At 35.2% G+C, this 21848-nt stretch overlaps 1 protein-coding gene across 1 annotated transcript in view; it reads left to right on the top strand.

The window, feature by feature from the left end:
- The first annotated feature begins 6802 nt into the window (after positions 1–6802).
- The window catches only part of PPP1R3A (protein phosphatase 1 regulatory subunit 3A), a 37093-nt gene continuing 22047 nt past the window's right edge, over positions 6803–21848 (top strand). The window contains exon 1 of the mRNA XM_029234095.1: positions 6803–7653. Coding sequence (XP_029089928.1) covers positions 6866–7653 — 788 coding nt within the window. The 5' untranslated portion in view covers positions 6803–6865. The remainder of the gene's footprint in view (positions 7654–21848) is intronic.

Genomic DNA, 21848 nt, shown 5'->3' with positions numbered 1-21848 from the left:
TCAAGTGATCTTTTTCCTTGTAAATTTTAACCACCATAATTGTATATTTTTTATTGCTTCATAAGCTTTCCATTCATTAACTATTTGATCCTTGTAACAACTCTTGGAGGTAGGAACTATTAGTATTACTTATTGCACAGATGCAGAAATAAAAGCACAGAAAGGTAAATAATTACCTAAAGTCACTCAGCTAATAAATAGAAGCAGGATTTGAACATATGCAGTGCATCTCCATACACTGTGTTCTCAAATCCCACAGTTGTATTATCTCTCAAGAATGGAGGTACGTTAATATGATCAACAATATTGCAATATTAGCATCAGCAAGAATAACAATAATGATATACACAATTTTTATTGTTTTATAGACTTGTCACTGTTGACAACTGCTTAGACACAAGTTCTAGTTTAATCTTTACAACAACCCAATGACTTAAGCGTTATTGTGCTCCATTCATAGAATGAAAAATGAGGCACAGAGTAGTTAAACATCCTGCCCCAAAGCAAAAAGCTTATAAGAAAAACAGCGGGCATTTGAACCAGGTTTGTTTGACTCCAAAACTTACTCTTAACCACTTTATTAAACTTCCACCACTAAATATGTTTAATGAAATAAACATTTGTGTCTGAAAAATACGACAAACGTGTCAGAGTGAATCTAGATAAACATTATCTAAAATTTAACTACTAGAATTTATAATTTTAAGTATTAGGTTAATATTTAAAATAATTTTTTGATAATTCATATTAATATAATTAGGGGGAAAAAACCCTTGAATTTGCTTTTCTTAATTGTGTAAAGCAGCAATTCTAGGCTAGGGCTATCTATATCATACCAAGGGATATTGCGCTCTCAGGCGAACTCCTAAGTACTTCTTAGCTGATTCCCTCACCTACAGGAAAAATGTGGGGTGAAAATTGAGCAGAGCAGGTTTGGTTAACATTCTAACACTAGAGTCTCTGAAAAAATAGTCAATAAAATTAACAAAGTAAATAGCAGCCACAAGAATCAGTATTTTGTAGGATGTGGAGTCTGAACTTCTTTTAAAAAAGGGATAGATCGGTCCTGGCTGCAGATGAAAGAATTTAAAAACCTGTCTACGAGACAAGAGTCCAATTCTAACACAATATACTTCTAACACAATAAAGAGAAGAATATTGTAAGCCAAGTTCCCCAAATTTTCCAATCAATGACTAAGGATGTTAGGGCAAGAAAGTGAGCTATATTATGATGAAGGGTATCTATTGTTGCCTATCTCTCCACCAGATGCTAGGCTATTGAGAAAAGATTGCATATTTTATATTTAACTTTGTAGCCTTAGGTTCTAGCACAGTATGTGGCACAGAGAAGGAAGTCAGTGTATGTTTGTTTCACATACAAATGGCAACTTGCAAAATAAAAGGCTCAAGGGTTTGCAGATTCCCAAGTTTTGAGGAGATCTTAAATAAATATCTGGGTATTTATACAAAGCAGGTAAATAATTTTCAATGTTATACAATTTCCTAGTGATAAACGTGACTCCAGAATTCAGGCCTACTTACTCCTAGTGCAGTGTGCCTAGCTGTACTTTTTAATATCAAAACACATACACGATGAGCATGCTTTTTATGGGTCAATCAGCAATTTACTAAGATATTATCAGATGGTATCTGTCTTTCAGAAGTTTACAATATGATTTCCTTCTAAGGTTAATGCTGAAATCACCCACAACCCAAGGTAAGAATCCAGTTGACCACTTAGATTTCAATTTTCTTATATGTAAAATGAAGGGGGTAGCCCTGATGCTTGCTTGCTAACTGTCCTTAAAACTCTAGATTTCTATAACTACTCTATACTTACATGCCTTTATTTTGATCAAAGGAGATTAAAGCATATTATACAATACATACAAAATAAGCACTTGGTGCTTGAGTATGTTACTAGTTTTTCTTTTATAAATTAAGCTAAAGAATCTAGATGCTGCCTTTGGTGGCAAACCCTTCTGTTGTAACATGATCAATTATGTATACTGAATTATTCACCTCTCCACGGAATAAATGACACATCCCTTTAAACATTTACCTTCATATGGCAAAGTTTTCATTTTCTGCTGACTTACCTGGGTATGCTTTATTGGTAGATGTGTACATTGTCAAAGGATTTTTTTTCCAGTGACTGGGATCTGATGAACAAATCTGCGTCTCAAGCTATGTTTGAAGTAGGACCCTTTAACAGTCCTTTAAAATAATAAATATCAATATTAGTTCTAAAGGGATCATATAATTCATTTTTATAACTGAGACCAGTAATTACCAAATAGGAGTACAGCAAAGTCTCTGAGGTAGCAAGAGAAAACAGTGTAAGATATTATATTTACCAAAGGAGCATAGGTTAAAAAAGGTTGAGAGACTCTGCCACAAATAAAAACTATCTGGACACCTCTGGAGATATTTCAACAAATGGAAAAAAGAAAGTTCACAAAAGTTAATTGATTAAAAAAATAAACTAGATCTAGAACAAAACAAATTTTAATGACTATTTTTCAAAGAATGATTAATTTGTTAATTATGAATTGGTGTATGGATGGTATAATGTGGAGAATACAGGACTGAAAGCAAGAGAGAGCTGAGTTCAAGTCCCAGCTCTGTTATCAAATGATGGGGTCCTTCATTGCTCTGGATTTCAGTTTCCTTATGTGAAAATGAAGGGACTAGACTAGATGATTGCTAAATGCCTTAAAGTTCTGATACTCTGAAACTCAACTAAATTTTTATGTCATTTTTTTGTAAAAGTATTTTATAGCCTCTGTAAAAAAAAAAGCATGTGGTACTTGAGGTATGATAGCTACATCTCTTTCTAACTAGAACCTAAGTCCTGGACCCTATGGGGATCATGCCTTGTAACCAGTCTGTATACCAGAATCACTTGTGGGGCATCATCAACCTGGAAGCTCACATTCAGTAGACCTGACAGTGCACTTGAGCCTGTGGAGTCTGAACATCTCACTCAGTGATTTTTACTATGTAACTCTTGTTAAGAAACACTGTTCCAGGTTCTCTTTTGACAAAATTTTCTTGAGTTTAGGTTGCAGACAAAGACATGCTAACAAGGGAAACAAATGCAACGTTATAATTAATCTCAAAAAGACAATTTCTTTCTTAGTCATCCATGGATAAGCTCAATACTTCTTATGTGGCTTCCACTGGATCAGAGCTTAAAGATCTTAGATATTTGAACTTTTTTTGCTAGGATAATAAAAGATCAGGTAATAGAAACTCAGTTGGCATTGAGATGGAATATGTATGAAGAAAGAGCAACACATACATATGCTTAAATATAACGTATAAGCAGATAAAGATAAGTAAATACAAAATCTTAATCTCCAATATCTTTTGTTTGCTCTTCCAAACCCACTCACCACTTTTTTCGCCCTTTTCCACCCTGCTCTCTGCTCTGGGAGACTGACCTGAATGAACTGTAATAGAACCCATAGCCTCTGGCCAATGGGTAGCCCAGGCAGGATAGTGTAGGAAAGAAGAGTGAATTCAGTGTATTTTTGCCCATGGATCACTCCTGGCAAGGTCATCTTCAGCTGGCTGTGTCCCTTGACCAAAGATCACTGATCCCCATCAGGCCGGTATATAGTTTATGGCACTCTGTGCTTTCAAGTTTTGATGATTGTCCCCTTTCCTCTTCCCTTGAGGAATGTAACAGCTCTGATGAGATTGGCCCCAGTTTACTGCACTAACCCTTGTGGCTTTTCTGCATTTACACGTTATAAATAGACCCTTGTAAATAAGCCCTCCTGGAATTCTCTTATTTTGAGCATGACATCTACTTCCTGTTTACAGGGATCCTTATTGAAAGAGCCTTTTATGTTAAAGGTAACGTTGAGAATGTTTGATTAATACAAAGGAAGTGGAATGTGTGGAAACTTGAGCTGCCATTTGGTAAATGAAAAATAAATAAATTTTTTAAAAAGTCATAACTCTGATAAAACCGGTATACCTAAGGTATTGAGGAAGAGTGTGGTAAAAGTCACGTTAAAACTGAGGTAGTAGTGAGTATGAGAAAATGAGATGTTGGCTTGATCTATGATATGGAAAAAAAGCAAGGAGATGTGAATTTTAACTGATACAAACACCAAGTCACAAGGCTGAAATTGGCAGAGTTTCTTTACATGCCCCAGAGACACTCGATCTGTGCTACTGCATTCATCTGGGGGCAGCTCATTAACAGAATAATATAGGCAAGCTGGAAGGAGTTCACAGAGGAGTAACAAAACGATAAGAAGTGCCAAAGGACTGACATGTGAGAAGAGACTGAAAAGATGAAATCACTCTGCTTTAGCTAAGTGGTGACTGAGGGGGAACATGTCAACCGTCTACAATTACGCAAAGGTTATACACTCCAAAAGATAGGCAGTGATTATTACAAATCAAGGGAGTATTGCTCTGTGGGAAGAGAAATTAAGAACAGGAAAGTTAAGCTCAAATACAGGACCATTTTCTAATGTAGAGCTATTTTATGTCTTGTAAAGCTAAATGTTATATACTATAGCCTTTAAAAAAAGACAAAAATGATGCAAATTATAAACCATTACTTAATATTGTATAGGTAGATTCTCTATGTCTGTCCGTCTATCTATCTATCTATCTATCTATCTGATCTACCAGTGTATCTTAAAATCAACCTTTCACAAACATACATAGAAATAAAAATAATGATTGCTTCTATTACTATAAGTTTTGTGCTAAACATTTTAGCAAGCATCTCATTTAATTGTTAGTATTGCATTTTAGCAATCAGGGAAACTTAGGGTAAGAAAATTTGAGCAACATTTGAAGGTCACCCAGCTAGTAAGTGTCACAGCCAGTGTACAAACCCAGGGGTCTTTATCTCCATGTCTCTCTCTGCTTATAATCCCTGGAGGTACTACTTTAGTACATTATTGTATCTGCAAATTTTTATTATTCTATTGTTTATATGACTGTATGGATTATTTACAAATTCTATGGAGTACTTTGTTATGAATTTCCTTGACTAGCTAATGACATATTTTAGGTACCTTGGAATATGGCTACTCATGGCTCATGGTCATTACATTTGCAAGGGACAGTCATTTCCACAGCCATTTTCCATTCTTGAACAATCCATGTGGTCATCACCCATTCTAGCTATGTGGTAAAGCCTAAATAATTTTATTCCCTCATCCTAGACACTACTTATTTTTAATTTCAAAAATAATTTCTTGATCCACTACTGTATGCAATTCAAACTATTCAGTAAGTTATAATATATTTATAAAGCTGTAATTTTAAAGAAATTATGCTATTGAGTTCTCTTTTTTAAAAAAAATAATCATCTCACACTTATTAATTTGAGTTGAAGATATATTGAAAGAAAACCTTTCTCATGGCTAATATTTCAAACAGTACAGAGACCATAAACTGAAATGAATGAGTCCTTTTCCCTTAGAACCTTCAACCTCTGTGGTTAGAGATAACCACTGCTAATAGTTTCTTTTGTGTCTTTCCAGAAATTTTCTATGCACATATTTGTTCACACTTTCCTTTCTTCACTTAGCCATTCATTTTGGTTGCCTTTCCATATCAACACATAAAGTGGTACTTTATCCTTTGTAATGACTATAAAACATTCTACTGAATGGGTGTAACATTATTTGTTCATTTCCCTATTGATGGATAATTTAGATAGTTTCTAGAATTTTAAAAATAATCCAATCCTATTATGAACATATATCTACATTTATCTTTGCATACTTATCCCTACTGATAGGGCAAATTCATAGCTGGAGCATTTTCTGGGTCAAAGCATATGTATGTTTAAATCTTTTAAGGTTTTTCCCAATTGCCAATTCCAAAGTAGGTTTTACATTAATACAAAAAAATATGAGAGTCTAAACAGGCTGCTCACACTTTAAAACTCACATAGAACCCCAACATGTCATGGTATTAACTTCTGCTCTGTGGGCATAAAATGGCAATTTGCCAAAGAAGAACATTTTATTCTACATAAATATTTTACTCCTGGGCCAGGTTTACCATTGCCCACTTATATTTTCAAGTTAATTAAACATTACTTGTTTGTATTTTTCCATGGCTTAATTGAAAGAAACAATAATGTTTAAAATAACAGATTTGACTAATTATTTGTTCTAGGCCTTGGCTTAGGCTATTTCTTCCACCTGGAAAATCCACCTCATTCCAACCCTGGATGTATATATTCTACCTACCCTTCATGGTTTATTTCAAATGATACCTTCTCCACCTAAATCATGTTTATTTCCTCAGAACTCCCAGCACCTCTATTTAACCCTTTAGAGTTCACATTATATATAAGTCCATGATAAATGGTAGCTATCATTATTATTAGACACTGGATCTTTCCAGTTCTATAAATGTTCTCATTCTCTCCTGTCTTCCCTTGCCTGCTCCAATGGATGGATTTAGCTCAAACTACACATTTAGTATTGTGATACTAATTTTATTGTCTTTTAAAATAAATGGTTCAAGTTTTCATTTTTAATATCAACTGGTTAAAATAATATTTTTATTCTAAAGTTTCAGCTTGTTGAACACAGCAGAAAATGATTTAACATGTCTCTTTGGAACTCATAAACATATGCAACTTTAAAACTGAGAGTTAAACCTGAAACATGCTGGTGAGAGTAACATGGATGCTATCATATTAAAGGCCTTTGGAGGCAAGCGAGCATAGTTTACACGCCATCAGACCTATTTATAGAGCTGACTCCTTTCTGCAATGTCAACTGTCACCTTATACTTATTTTAAGCCTCAGGGTCTCAAGTATCAGCCTCTACTAGTTGTACAGTTCTCTCTTATTTTATATCAGAGAGCCCAATGGAGCCTTCTGAAGAACCTAGTCAGATTAGCAAAGATAACTTTTTAGAAGTTCCTAATTTATCTGATTCTCTTTCTGAAGATGAAGAAGTTAAAGCTACCTTCAGGCCTGGTTTCTCCCCTCAACCTAGCAGACGAGGTTCTGATTCATCTGAAGACATTTACCTGGACAATCCACCTTCAGGTGCAAGGAGAGTTTCATTTGCTGACAACTTTGGGTTCAATCTTGTGTCTGTTAAAGAGTTTGATTCCTGGGAATTTCCGAGTGGTTCAACTGATTTTGACTTAATGAAGGACATTTTCCACACAGAAGAATATGTTTTATCTCCACTATTTGACTTGCCTTCTTCAAAAGAAGACCTTATGCAACAACTTCAAGTACAGAAAGCAATACTGGAATCAACTGAGTATCTTCATGGATCTACAAGTATGAAGGGCATTATTCGAGTTTTGAATATTTCTTTTGAGAAGTTAGTATATGTGAGAATGTCCTTAGATGACTGGCAGACATATTATGACATATTAGCAGAATATGTCCCAAATTCATGTGATGGTGAAACTGACCAATTCTCCTTTAAAATTTTATTGGTTCCTCCTTATCAAAAAGATGGCAGTAAAGTTGAGTTTTGTATACGTTATGAAACTTCTGTTGGTACATTTTGGTCAAATAATAATGGCACAAATTATATACTGGTTTGTCAAAAGAAAGAACAAGAGCTGGAGCCTGGAAAACTACAGGAAGAAGTTCCTAACAGACAAATAAAAGGCTGCTTAAAGGTAAAATCAAGGTGAGGATATATCTTACATTCCTTACTTTTTTATAATCTTAAGGTTATTTAAGGTCATTCTTTATTTCACTGGTTGTAAGAAATAGCCATTCTGTTTAAAAATATATTTTTCTTATGTATAAAACAATGGTGCTAGGCTTTAATAAGGTCAGTGCTATTCAAATAAAAGCACTGTGTTATCTATCCTCCAAATGTAAGGAAAATATGGGTATAATGTAACAGATGGCAGGGGGACTGCAATGTGTATGTTGCCTACCTAGCGAGTTATAAATTGCTTAAATTCAAACCACAGAATCTAGATTCTTAACATATAAAACTATTTATTCTGTCATTTAATGTATATTTATTTTCAGTGGTTTTTAAATACTTTTGCCGTACTTCAAAACATTTCTGATTAACATAAAACTGTATTTCAGTATGTATCTAGTGCTCAGAAATTCACAGACTTCCCCCCAAAGCTGTAATGAACTTTTTAACGACTGATTGAGTCATACAGGGATGTTTGGAGTGATACATATTAAGTTAATTCGGAAGAGCTATGACTTTAATGATAAGCTAAGAGAAAGACAGAAGTATATGAGTGATGGATGAATTACACATAAAAGTTTATAATTATAACCAAATGTAACATTATAGAACACAAAGTAGTATAATTTAGTAAAAGTAAATGGAGCAGAATAAAAAAATGACCCAAATAGAAATAAGGATATTAGCTTTATAGATTAGAGATTTGGGATATGACCCCTCATTAGTAACCTTGCTCTCTTGTTAATGTAAAAAATAAAGAAAACTGAGTCTTCAATTCTATCTCTTGTAGAGTTGGCTAATTTCCATGACAGTAGGCGAGTAGATAAAACATCCAAGAGGAGACAGATGTCTCCTGTTCCGCCGAATCCACATGCTCTACCAGCCACAGGCAAATGTTTGATTATCCTCTGGATGGTCCACCATAACTGTCACTGGACCCAAGGATTCTAGTAACTGCACCAGAAATAGTGTAAGATGATGAAAAGGGAACTGTATTAAGAATCAAGACACCCAGATTCTAAGTGGAATTAAATAAAAACATAAAGAATTACACTGGGAAGGTTCTAACCTCTTATGCTTTAATGCCTTGATCTCTTATACAGCAATAAATAATAACTACTAAATGTGTTATTCTAATGCATTAATGAACTAAATATAATGTAGGTGAAGCAATTCAATCATATAAAATATTTCTGTTTTCATTATCCTTTAAAGTCATTTGAAAGATTGGTTTATCTGACTTTGTGAGATATGCTACATTTCTTAGTCCAAACAAAAGTTTCTCAGGTTTTAACTGATGCTATTGAGAGATAATATAATCATAATCTCTATGTGCTAAAGTAATAGTTTATCAGTTTATGAAATTATTCAGCAACATGTTAGCTATATAGATAAAATAAGTTCAACACTATTTAATAAACTATTTATATACATAAACATACACATATTAAATACTTTACAAATAAGATCATCATCTGTGAATATCTAATATACATGCTGCAAGTTGCCCTATATATTAGAGAAAAGTGAAATTTAAAAAAGGCGTAGCCTTATTGTCAAAGACCTCATAAAAGAAGCAGCGTTTAACTCTGGATTTTTCTGCAAGTTAAGAAATGCAGCTTTAAAATTACAAGCATTACATGCTGAACTATGGTAAAGATAGAGGATTCCTTTGATAGAGCAAACTTGACTTGATAGCAAGAACAAAAAAGGATAACTGCTAGGCCTAATCTATCCCAGTCATGATATTATTGAAACTTCTCCTAGTCTAAGATATGTATAACTGGATATATATCAATACCCACATTTGTATTCAGAACAGTAACCATTGGATTCATAGCGGACACCATTCAAGTTTTAATATTGCTTTGGGGGAAAAACTTGAGAAGAGCTAAACCACAAAATGGTCTAAAGGCCTGTAAAGTTTCCTAATGAGTTATAAAAATGGAAAAAATCTCTCTCCTTCAAAACCACAAATACATTTTCTGCACTTCTATGACTTAAAAATGACCAACATAATTCAAACCACATTTTGAAAACAAGCATTTGCCTCTGGAGGAGGCCTTTTGTGCTGAATTTCAGTCCAACGTGAATTTTTACATCTGATTTATATACCACTCAAAATGGAGTGTATAAAGGAAATCCTGACAGATCCTTAGAACAGCATGTGCCATAATAGAATATTTATACAGCTTTTCCATGATATAATTTATATGCAATGGGGTTTCAAATATTCCTAAAACTCACACAAGAGAGCATTATCAAATTTCTAAATGAATATTGCAGTTGGATTTCATTGTGAAGAATTTGGTTAGGGAAAAACAGCACACCTTATTAGTGTTCTTTTACAAAATGTGTACTTGGCTAAAGCAAAAATGGACTAATACTTATTTGATCAAAAAAGTTATAGCTTCTAAAATATCTTCCTCCCATCAAAAGTTACAGATCTAAATGGGTCTGTTTTGAGCATTTCCACACTTCCTATGTAACTTAATTTGGAGGTCACTTCTTTGAGAAGGTAAATGCAGAAGAGAAATGTATGTGAATTTTTACTTCATACATGCAAGTAGATTAATAGTGTGTAACAAAAGTCAGAGTTAAACTGAAAATAAGTCTGTCTTAATGTAGAGAGTAACAACTAAGTTGAATTCCTCTTGATACTAAAGTTAATTTGCTATCAGGGTCTCAGAGATTGTATCTTCTAGAAGTGTCAATAATCCCTTCTAATAAGTACAGAATGAACTGTGGGAACACACTGAGTGAGGTAGGATTTCTGTTATGTTTTCTCTATGGAGATTTTTTTCAGGTCAGAGTTTGCAAACCTCCACATCGATGTGGTTGTCTGTTTTCTTTGATTCTTATTCATCTATCCACTTTGGACAGAAAGAAATATCTAGAGGGAGAGGGAAACAGTTTGTAACGCATAGGCATATGACTGAGAGTGACCCAAAGGTATTTAATTGCACTGAAAGGCATGCATCATGAAATACTTGGTAAGTGTCACCACATATGTGGCACTGGTGTATGTGTTAGCAAACAAACTAAGCAGATTTCTGATCTACATCTCAGGGCCATTATTTCAAAATAAACGACCAGGGGCTTCCCTAGTGGCGCGGTGGTTGGGAGTCCGCCTGCCGATGCAGGGGACACGCGTTCATGCCCCAGTCCGGGGGATCCCACATGCAGCGGAGCGGCTGGGCCCGTGAGCCATGGCCGCTGAGCCTGCGCGTCTGGAGCCTGTGCTCCGCGACGGGAGAGGCCACAGCAGTGAGAGGGCTGCGTACCGAAAAAAAAAAAAAGACCAAAAGAATTAAATGACATTGATATAAATAATATTAAATGTACATAGATAAATAAACTAAAAATAGCATGCATAAGTAGTATAACTTCAAAGTTAAAATTTGGGGCTTCAGAATTAAACATGTCTGGGTTTGAGTCCAAGATGCACCACATGCTAGCTGTGTGACTTTATGCAAGTTAAACTTGGTACCCCTTCTGTTAATAACAATAGTACTATCTCATAGACATTGTTAGAGATTTCCATAAAATAATACATATAAAGTTTTGGCATAGTGTCTGGAACATAGTAAGTTATCAGTAAATAATAACTCCTGCAAAAAGACAAGGCTAACTCTAGCTTTAGGTGGATCTGAAAAACCCTAGAAAAGCCCAAACTGCCCAAAAGTTCCTTTTCTCTTTCCTCTCACGGGTTCTAAATTTTTACCTTTAGAGAGCCATTTCTTTGTCTTTTGCAGGATTTTAATCAACAAGGGAAACTCATTGAATTCTAAATTCTCTTGAGAGGTAGTCACTTGATATCTAGAACATCTTAAAGTTGGAAGAGATCTTAATGACTATTAAAATTTCCATGTTTAATAGATGAAAAAATGGAGGACCAGATCAAAAGGGTTTTGATTATGGCATTGAACAGACACACATATTAATCCCAGGTAATATACATTTAACTATGTGGCCATGAACATATTACTTTACATCTCAAAGCCTCAGCTTATTCATCTGTAAATAGGGGTAATAGTGCCTGCCTAATGTTGTGATGATTAAGCTAAAATAAAATGAGATTATATTTTAAAAACTTCTAGTAAAGTGTTGGGCACATATAAAGTAGTCATTAAAACCCAAATATAATTGCCGTCATTATTATCAAATTGTGTTCAGCTAACTAATTTCTTGGTTCTTGGACTTGTGTTTTTTCTCCTGACATCATAGTCTTCCTTGTTCAGGTTTCAAAATTCATTCCACAGGTGTTTATTAAGGGCCTGTGTGTCAGGTACTGTGTTGTTAGGCATATGGCTGGAAACATGACCCCGTGAAGACCAGAGGCCCCAAGGGAACAGGCCTCACAGGGGCTGAGAGCAGTTGGGGTGGGGGGGAAAGAACACCAAAACAAAGCTCAGATTCTTTGGGTATACCAGGGAAGCCATGGATGAAAAAGAACTACTTACATTACATTTCAGGTGTTCTCGGATCTGTGATCTATAACTGATCTTGTGTTCTGGACAGCGGACTGACTTTTTCAGCATCTCTTTTTTCCTCCCAACAGCTGCTAAATGTTCCTAACCATTGGGTACACAGACTGACTTCATATGGTTTTGTATTTTGTTAAGTGAAACCAATTTATTATTTTAAGTAATGAAATGGCATGATATAGGTGTTGGATGGTATTTATAACTTGGCCAAGTGAATGCAAATAAATGCCCGAAAGATTTCAATGCCAAAGGAAAAAAATTGATCAGTCTTCAATTTTTGTCCTTGAGGAACAGAACCAGGTACATTCAAGAATGGGAAAGAGAGAGATACTTTCTAAAGCACGACTTTAAGATTAGAGAGAGTTTATCTTTCAGGGTGGGAAAATCATTAAAATGAAGCCAAGAAAAGCACTGGAAAATGGTGCCTAAGACATGGTCCTGTTGCATGTTCCAGTCAGAGCTTTAGGATTGTGAGACTTCCTCAATTTTCACTTACAGTATAACCTGGGGCCCTGGAAGTAGTGCAAAGAAGTGTCAATAGCCCCATGAGGCCTTTAGGACTTAATGTATTCCATAACTAACCTGTTTTGAGTGCACGCTAATCGTGGAAGCCGGGTCTGTTTAAGGGAGGGACCTCTGGCAGGGCCATATGGAAACCCAGAACACAGCTGCACAGGACCCATCAGGAGGACTGTTTGGAAGCTGCCAGATGGTTGACAGCAAGGAACCAACTAGTTTAGAGTTTCCTTGGAGATCTACCAGGGCTTTGTGGCTTCCTGGTCTTGTGGGAAATCCATACCCCTATAAGCCTAGACTTTCCCTAGAGTAGTTTTGAATCTTTTCTGAGAGCAGAGGAAGAAGAGGGTCTCACCACTCAGGGTTTCTCTCAAGCCCTAGCTGAAGGGAATCACTATGGATGCCAGGCCTCACATGGATCCTCTGGGATCTCTACAAGCCTAACTTCCCACCTGAAGCCCATGTGCAGCCTGTAAAAATGGAGCAGGGCCCAAGAACTCTGAGCCAATAATGCTCCAGGCAAAAGATGACTGTGAAGTGGGACACTTAAGTTTTTCACCTTCTTCCAATTCTGCTCACTGTGACTCTTGTCCTTGTTCCAAGGTTTTACCCCAGCACCCCAACAGGAATAGTATAAGAGAAGTAACCTCAGGGGCAGTCACCTGAAGTGGGCCTGATTGTCTACTGCATTGTCAGGCTTAAAAGATCATACATATATAAGTGTGTGTGTGTGTGTGTGTGTGTGTGTGTGTGTGTTTATATGTGTAAGCACATATTTATATAATACACACACACATAAAAATTCCTTTCCTTAAATGCAGACCTCTAGGCTGGCAGGGACTATCTCTATCTTATATCCAATTAAGGTCAGCTGCACAAATGGGCTTTGAGTTTGGATTGAGACAGTGGAAATGGATAATTTTAGAGCTGGGAGCACTATGGGGTACAAGGCAGATTTGAATACAGAGTTTTGGTAGGAGATCCACAAAAGCAGGAGGACCCTGGGGGTCTGGAGTGTGTGTGTGTATTTGGGAGGGAAGGAGGATTCCAAAAACAATAAGGCATATTGGAAACAGCATGGGCTTTAAAGTAGGGCAGATTTGGGCTTTCATTCTAACTAATTAGTAGCTGTATGAACTTGGATAAATTACGCTTTGTATCCATTTTATTCAGGTATAAAATAGGGATAATAATCTCCACTTGGAAGAGTTGCTATGACAAATACATTAGCTAACATATATAAACATCTATCCCAGTTGCTGACACTTAGTAGATACTCAAAATGGCACTGGTGATAAATTCCATATTTTAAAATCTTGTATATGGCTAGTCCTATGCCCAAGATTAATGGAGAGATGCTTTTTCCCCTCAGTATCATTCCTGCTGCCTGGATCCACGTTAGTACAAATACATAGTTTCAAAATTATGGGTCCAATAAGCTTTTGGGCACTAACCAGGGAAGCTAATATTTTATGGCATTGCTACTATGGGGAAAAATGATTCCTAAATTCCAGCAACTTCTGGGTTACAAAAAAATTTTGGAACATCGACTGGATTTTTTAGGTATTTTTTTAATGAAGTACAACATGTTTTTTCTTAAGGTAGTTCTTCTTAAGATGGTTCTTTTGGAGTAAAAAACTGAGTTGGCTATACAGTTTCACCTTATCATCCCTGTATACATATGAATAGAAATTGAATTTTTTTATTATATCTCTATTGGAGTATAATTGCTGTACAATGTTGTGTTAGTTGCCGCTGTATAGCAAAGTAAATCAGCTATACGGATACATATATGCCCATATCCCCTCCGTCTTGAGCCTCCCTCCCACCCTCCATACCCCACCCCTCTAGGTCGTCACAAAGCATTGAGCTGATCTCCCTGTGCTATGCAGCAGCTTCCCACTAGCTATCTATTTTACATTTGGTAGTGCATATATGTCAATGCTACACTCTTACTTCGTCTCAGCTTCCCCTTCCCCTTCTGTGTCCTCAAGTCCGTTCTCTACATCTGTGTCTTTATTCCTGCCCTGCCCCTAGGTTCATCAGTACTGATTGTTTAGATTCCATATATGTGTGTTAGCGTATGGTATTTGTTTTTCTCTTTCTGACTTACTTCACTCTGTATGACAGACTCTAGGTCCATCTACCTCATTACAAATAACTCAGTTAATGAAACTGAATTTGATATAATTATTTCCTCTAAGAAGATCTATTATACACCATTGAATTTTGGTCATTTCTCTGCTTTTGAAGCATTTTCTGTACCCCACCACTATAAAAAGAAAAAGCTCCTCAGGGCATAACTCTCAAATCTTTTCTGGTTTTTATTCTGCTTCCCTAATAGCTTTACTTGGGTAACTGGCATGGTAGTGTTATTATCTATTATATAAATAATAACTGGTTTTTAACCTCAGTTTATAACCTCAGTCATACTATCCTGCTGTTTAGAGATTTTATGACAAATAGAAATAGATTGCCAAATTGGACTGTTATACAACATTGTTTAGTGACAGAGACCAATTGTACATTAAACAAACCTGTTCTAGGAAATTTTACTGTTCCCTCCCCCTCTAGTTATTCTGAAAATGGTCTGTCTGTGCTGTACATCAGTGTTATTCAAGTCACAACTACAAATGGGGTTCTAATATCATAAGACAATGATTGTCCTGGGTGCGGTTGTAGATTTGAATTTCATTCACCCCTTTTGAAGTTTGCAGCAGTAAAAAAGATCAAAATATCCCCCAAATTGAAATCTGTAAAGCAAGCCAAATTGTAGATGCTTTTCCTAATTATGTGAAACAGATTTTATACCCATTTAACACTGATGGTACTCTGCTTGTTTTACAGAATTAAACCATGATACAAAGCTAACCTATTGACTCTAAAGCTGTGATAAAAACCCTAAGCTGATTTTCATTCTTAAAAATTACTGTGGATGTATTCACACAATTACAAATTACATAGAACTGCTCAGGTAACTTTCAGCTTCATAAGCCACATATGATATAAAGCTGAGTATTTTCACATTTTACTAATATCTCCTTCTGAGGATTAATGTTTATAAATAATTTTATAATAATATATTGTTACAACTTAAATCTCTTGAGTATTTGCCAATGGAAAAATCTCACCGAATTTTAAAATCACATTCAGGTACAAGCAGAAGAAAATATGATCTTCCCATATAATCTTGAGTAAGTGTATAAGACTACTGTGCTTAGTGTAAATAAAGTTATAATCATTTTTTTTCCAATGCTAATACAGCACTTGATTTCTGAACAGTCTTCCTTGAATTGTATTGTAGGAGAGACCATCTAATTTTATCCTTTGCTTTCAGGCAGAATTATTCTGAAAACTACCCAAGCCAAATGCTTATAATATTCTCTTTTTAAACATCTCCTGGGAAGACTGTGTTCTTTAGTAAAGTATTCGATCAGGAAAGTCTATGTTTTTCATGTAGCCATTCATGTTGTTATATACCTTTAATCTTGTCATTTGTTTACTCCGATTCTCAACTGAATTAAATGTTGGAGTTCCTATACTTATACTTTAAAATTAAAGTATTTAATTTCTATTTTCCATGTCAAATAAGCTCAACAACATTAGATTTCCCCCCTGAGTTCCTAATGATCAAACTAATAAACTAGTTTGTAGTATTTCAATGCAAAAGTCAGAGAAGAAAAAAATCATCACCAACCAGTGAATGAAGCACTGTTACAAGGACCGTGCACTGCCGGAACCAAGGTATCAGGGCAGCTGGATAGGTTAATAGGCTAGCTAAGAAGCTTTCCCAATCCTGCCCTCCTTAGCTCTGAGTCCTGAGTATTGGACTCCTGTGGGAGTCAGAGAAGGGAAAGAGGCTTTATTTTACTAAATCACAAAATTAAAAGTACTTCAGAAGATCATGTCATTTATTTCTCAATCCTACCTAAAAAGATAGCTGCATTAGAATTGTTGAAACTCTCTTAGACAAATAATGAATAATTTTGAATAATGGCTACACCCTTTTCTAGAAATCTCATTTTTAATACAATTTCATTCAATAATATAATTTTATAAGTACATTGAAAAGAAATTTTGAATAGATTTGTAAAAACCAAATGTAACACTGACCAGCTGAAATTTAAACTGTTGTAAGTGTACCTTTTTGTAGAAAGGTTAATACTGTGTTCACAAGCAGAAGTCATTTGAATATATGTTAAAATTATTGATTCTGTGTGTATGTGTCTATGTGTGTGTACAATTTTAACTAAAAGGCATTGTTTGAAGCAATGAATATGTACAGAGGACCGGTACAGTCAATCGAGCTGATAATTTATTTAGTAAATTGAACATAGGGAGCAGTATAAGTAATATTGCCCACCTCCATTCAAGTTATCCTTGATGCATTGCTTTTTTGTGCGGAAAGCACATACGCATATGTATATATAAGCTTTTCGCTTTTCACAAAGATAGTTCATAATTTTCTAGTATTTTATATTGTTTGTATTAGTAATACCTCATTCAAAGTTACCTTTGGCAAACCAAGTTAAGCTTTAGACAATGGCGGTTATGTGAACATTCAAGGCATTTGTTTACAAATCTCATAAAACTCGTGTAGTTCACCACGGCTACTCCTACTGTCGATTTATCCATGTTATGGAACTTGCTTTTGCCCTTTCATAGCTTCACTATACTGCCTTAAAATTACCAGTTTCCAGCAATATTTTCCCATGGAGTAGCTACTCCTATGATGCAAAATAAAACAACTTTCCTTAAATGAAAGGGTTGCTGTTTGCCATGTTTGCATCTGATGCAATTTATAGGCAAAGAAATTAACGTTCAGTGAAACTTACTGTTTATCAGATCTTTTTATTTGGAAGAAGAGGACTTTTGTCATACGTCCCTCTATATCTGTTTAGCCAGAATTCTTCCAATGGTGGCCTTTCAAATGGTGGCCTTTTCCTGCACTTTTAAAAACTTTTATGTGTGTGCCATCTTCTCAAATGGATTGCAAGATCCTTGAGGTCAGCAGTGGTATATTAGTTTAAGCATTACTCCCCACTGTGACTAACAAAGGGTTTTGTGTGGAAAAGCTCTGAAAAAATATTGATTAAACCTGATAAGCGTAGAGCCTGGTAAAATCCTAAAGTATCCATTCTGAATACTTAAAGAATGAATTATACTTTTTATAATTTTAATGATGAGTGCTTTTATTGTTTTCACAATCTTTAAAAATCAGGGTCCTACTGGTCATCTCCATCTGGATATCCATGTGGCAAATTAATTCCCTTACGTCCCAAACCAAAGTTACATTTCCCTTTCAATCCTAATCCTTCTTCCTCTATCCTGTACTTTGTTTAAAGTCATAATCATCATTCCAGTCATGCAAATAAGAAACGTCAACATAAGAACTTATTTCTCTTTTGCCAACTCCTATTAATTCTACACTCATATTCGATTCCATTGCCACATAAGTAATGATTGTTCATTTGAATAAAAATAAACATTGTTTCTGGGGCTTCCCTGCTGGCGCAGTGGTTAAGAATCCACCTGCCAATGCAGGGGACATGGGTTCGAGCCCTGGTCCAGGAAGATCCCACATGCCACAGAGCAACTGAGCCCTTGTGCCACAACTACTGAGCCTGCGTTCCAGAGCCCTCGAGCCACAACTACTGAGCCCGCATGCCACAACTACTGAAGCCCGCGTGCCTAGAGCCCATGTCCTGCAACAAGAGAAGCCACCACAATGAGAAGTCCATGCACCGCAACAAAGAGTAGCCCCCGCTCGCTGCAACTAGAGAAAGCCCGCACGGAGCAAGGAAGACCCAACGTAGCCAAAAATAAATAAGTTAAATAAAAAAAATTATTTTAAAAAACACATTATTTTAAAAATAAAGAACAGAGTATACAAAAAACATACTTACACATTATAAAAACAACAGCTAAGAGGGAAATTTATTTCTTCAATAACCACATATTTGTTGTCTAAATTGACTCAAAATTAAATATAGAATTGAACATATTAACCATATTAACATCTTGTAGTAGTCTAAATTTACTTGCAGTTACCAGGGTATCAAAGAAAGATCAAATTGAGAAATAAGTTAATATAGTCTACTATAGGACACTTTATTTAGTCTTTTCTTCTTTCCTGTCTTCTAAAGAGCTGATTCATTGAGTCAGTACAATGTTACTATTCTGTAATGTCAAGTAATCTTAACATCCCAAATAAAAGAAATACTCGTTGGTCAGCTTTTGGCTTCCTTCATATCACAATCCAGACCAGTGGGACAAGAGAAAAATCCAACAGGCTGAATAATAAAAGACCAAAGGCAGATATTGAATGTCCACTGATCAGAACTAAGTCATTCATTCTTTCTCTTTGCCAGGGCCAGGACCAGGGCCAGTACTCATGTTAGTTCTGCTGCCGCTGCTTGTGGCACTCACTGATTCTGACACCTGTGGATTCTGGGTCTGGCTGTTGTTCTGTCTGCTTTTCTTTACCTTAATGACTTCCTTTGACTGGGCCTTTTGCCTCTACCAGATTCCTCCCCTGTACCTAAACCTAAACACCTAAACCACGTCCTCTCTGTCTTGAGATTGCAGATTCTTCACCTTTGCTTATATGAAACCGTACAAACAAAAACAATTAAAGAGAAAAAATGCAGTGCATGTAAATGTTTAACCTTAAAACCTACAAGAAGGTAGTATGATGAATCTGCTACATTCTGTTGAGTACTTTTTTAAAAAAATATTTCTTTATTTAGCTGTGCTGGGTCTTAGTTGTGGCATGTGGGATCTAGTTCCCTGACCAGGGATTGAACCTGGGCCCCCTGCATTGGGAGCGCAGAGTCCTAGCCACTGCAGGGAACTCCCTATTGAGTACTTTTTTACAAAATTACTTTAATATAATTTTAGATTTAAAAAAAATTATAGGAATAATATGAAGACTTCCCATATTCTTGTATATAAATGTTTTAAAACTATATAAGAGGAGTCCAGTTACCTTGATTCTTATAGGCAAAAGCTTTTACCTTTGAAAACCATAAGCAATGGTGACTTTCTAGTTTGTAGCTAACTGCTGATTTTTGCAGAATATAAACTACAATTAAAATGTTTTGTGAAAATATTAACAAACTCAGATGGAAATAGTACTGTTATTATATTATAATGCTTTAAATTTTAAAATTATATTTTTCTTTTTATGATATAAGAATTGGGAAACAAATATATGTTTTAGGAAATTAGCATAAATAATTACATATTTTATATGGCAAAATAATAATATACCCCATCTATAATGACACATCAATTAACTCTTACATCACTACCCTCAACTATCATCTCATAGTTTTCATTAAGAGTTTTACTATAATTTTCCTAATATCCTAAAGAGCTTTATTGTATAAAACCTGAAGTTTCCACCCAAAGTATAAATGTATTATTGAGGTAGGTAATGCATAGCATTTGTAAATAGTTATGTTTCACTTTCTCAGAAGATGTGTTTTAATGAAACTTGCTGAAAATTAGAGTTTTATCATTTACGTTTGTTGTTGTCCAATTAACTTTTAGTATACAAATATGGATGGGTTCCTACTGAAAATGGCATTTTTGAGACTGAGTTAAACAATTTCTGGGGAAAGCTTAGCTATTGACTGAGCATCCTGGAGGGGTATTCTTATTAGTACAACAGAATACTCCTGTCTGTGACTAATTGAGGCAATTATTTTTTTTGAAAACCCTCAAAATTATGTTGGTGTGATTATAAGAGTCTTTTTTTTCTGTGTTATTCTTCAATTCCTGGGGAATTCCTTGACCACTTATGGTAATTTTGGACCAGTTTGCTTTCATTCTTTTAATTTTTATCTGAGCATCTGTAACATTTATTAGAACTTGTCTACAAAACCAGGTGGGACTCTCATCTTGTGCATGGATTGTAGTCCATTGACAACTTTAAATTTATGATATTTTACTGCTTTAACAAGTTAGCTTGTTCTTTGGTTTAGAAATTTCTAATTATATAAACTTAAGGAATACATACTTTAAATGTCTCTATCATTATTTCTTAAGTGATATAAAATTACCTCCTACTAGATCACTTTTATACATTGTAGTCAACAGGCCAGTCCTATTTACATAAGAAGAAATTTAGGCAAAAGGGATTTATTTGATCAAGACCAGGAAATATATAAGAGGAAAAGCTCTTTTTGTGATTTAAGATCTCTAATTCCCTGTGGCTTTGAACCATAGTGCCCCAATCAGCCAATTAACCATAAAGAAATTACAGAGTCCTTAATTTATGTAGGATTCTTCTAGTTAGCTTCTATTTTCAAGCATTAATTTGATAAATGGATAACATTTATGCACATGAGAAGTTAGTTATCAACATAAATGGAATGACACAGACTTAGAGGAGAGCATAGGAGATGCAGGGCAACAGGCTTTAGAGAAATGATTTACTGCAGGCGGACCTGATCAGAAACAGCATCACAGAGGAATTGAACTTGATCTGGAAATGGTAAAACTTGGGTAGGTGGAGAAGAGTTAGGAGACTGTTTACATAGAATAAAAAATACTTGTGGACACGGCAGCAAAAAAGATAAGTCGGAGATTTTGTTGTCAATTTGACTGCCTGGAATGGAAAGAATTGTGAGAGTCAAACTTGAAGAAAAAGGTTGAAAAAGAATTGCACAGTCTTGCTAGACCAAGGATTTTGAACTTTAGTTCCTATGCTCAAGGATAAAGTATTATTTTAGTTATATCAATCCAGAAAGCATATGCAGAATAGAGTGAAAAGTATGAACTAGGTCACTGTCCATAAGAAGGGATATTGATTTTCTATGTTCATAACTGTTTTTTACTTACTGTTTCTGTATGTTAGAATGTTTAAAACATAGGTTTTATCCTTTTCTCATTATCAGTATTAACTGAATTCTGCTGTAGGTCATCTTTAACGTAAATAAACACATATATATATTATGGCACTAATTTTTAGGTATTTCTATACTATTTCATGGGTGATTTATTTTACTACTCTGGTGACACTTAGGGGAAATTTATTTCTATAATTGTTTCTCACCCAAATTCTTCCTTCAAAATCTAAGGTTTACGTTTTAATTTAGTGAAAAAGATTAGTCCAGGCATCTCAGTCTTTATCTTCTTGGATGGATACATGGAAATTAC

The sequence above is a fragment of the Monodon monoceros genome, unplaced genomic scaffold (genome assembly GCF_005190385.1).
Source record: "Monodon monoceros isolate NGI ecotype Baffin Bay Population unplaced genomic scaffold, NGI_Narwhal_1 Super_Scaffold_2, whole genome shotgun sequence".
NCBI classification, from domain to species: domain Eukaryota; kingdom Metazoa; phylum Chordata; class Mammalia; order Artiodactyla; family Monodontidae; genus Monodon; species Monodon monoceros.
The sequence above is the reverse complement of the archived record's forward strand: the minus strand, read 5'-3'. Positions and strand labels throughout refer to the sequence as shown.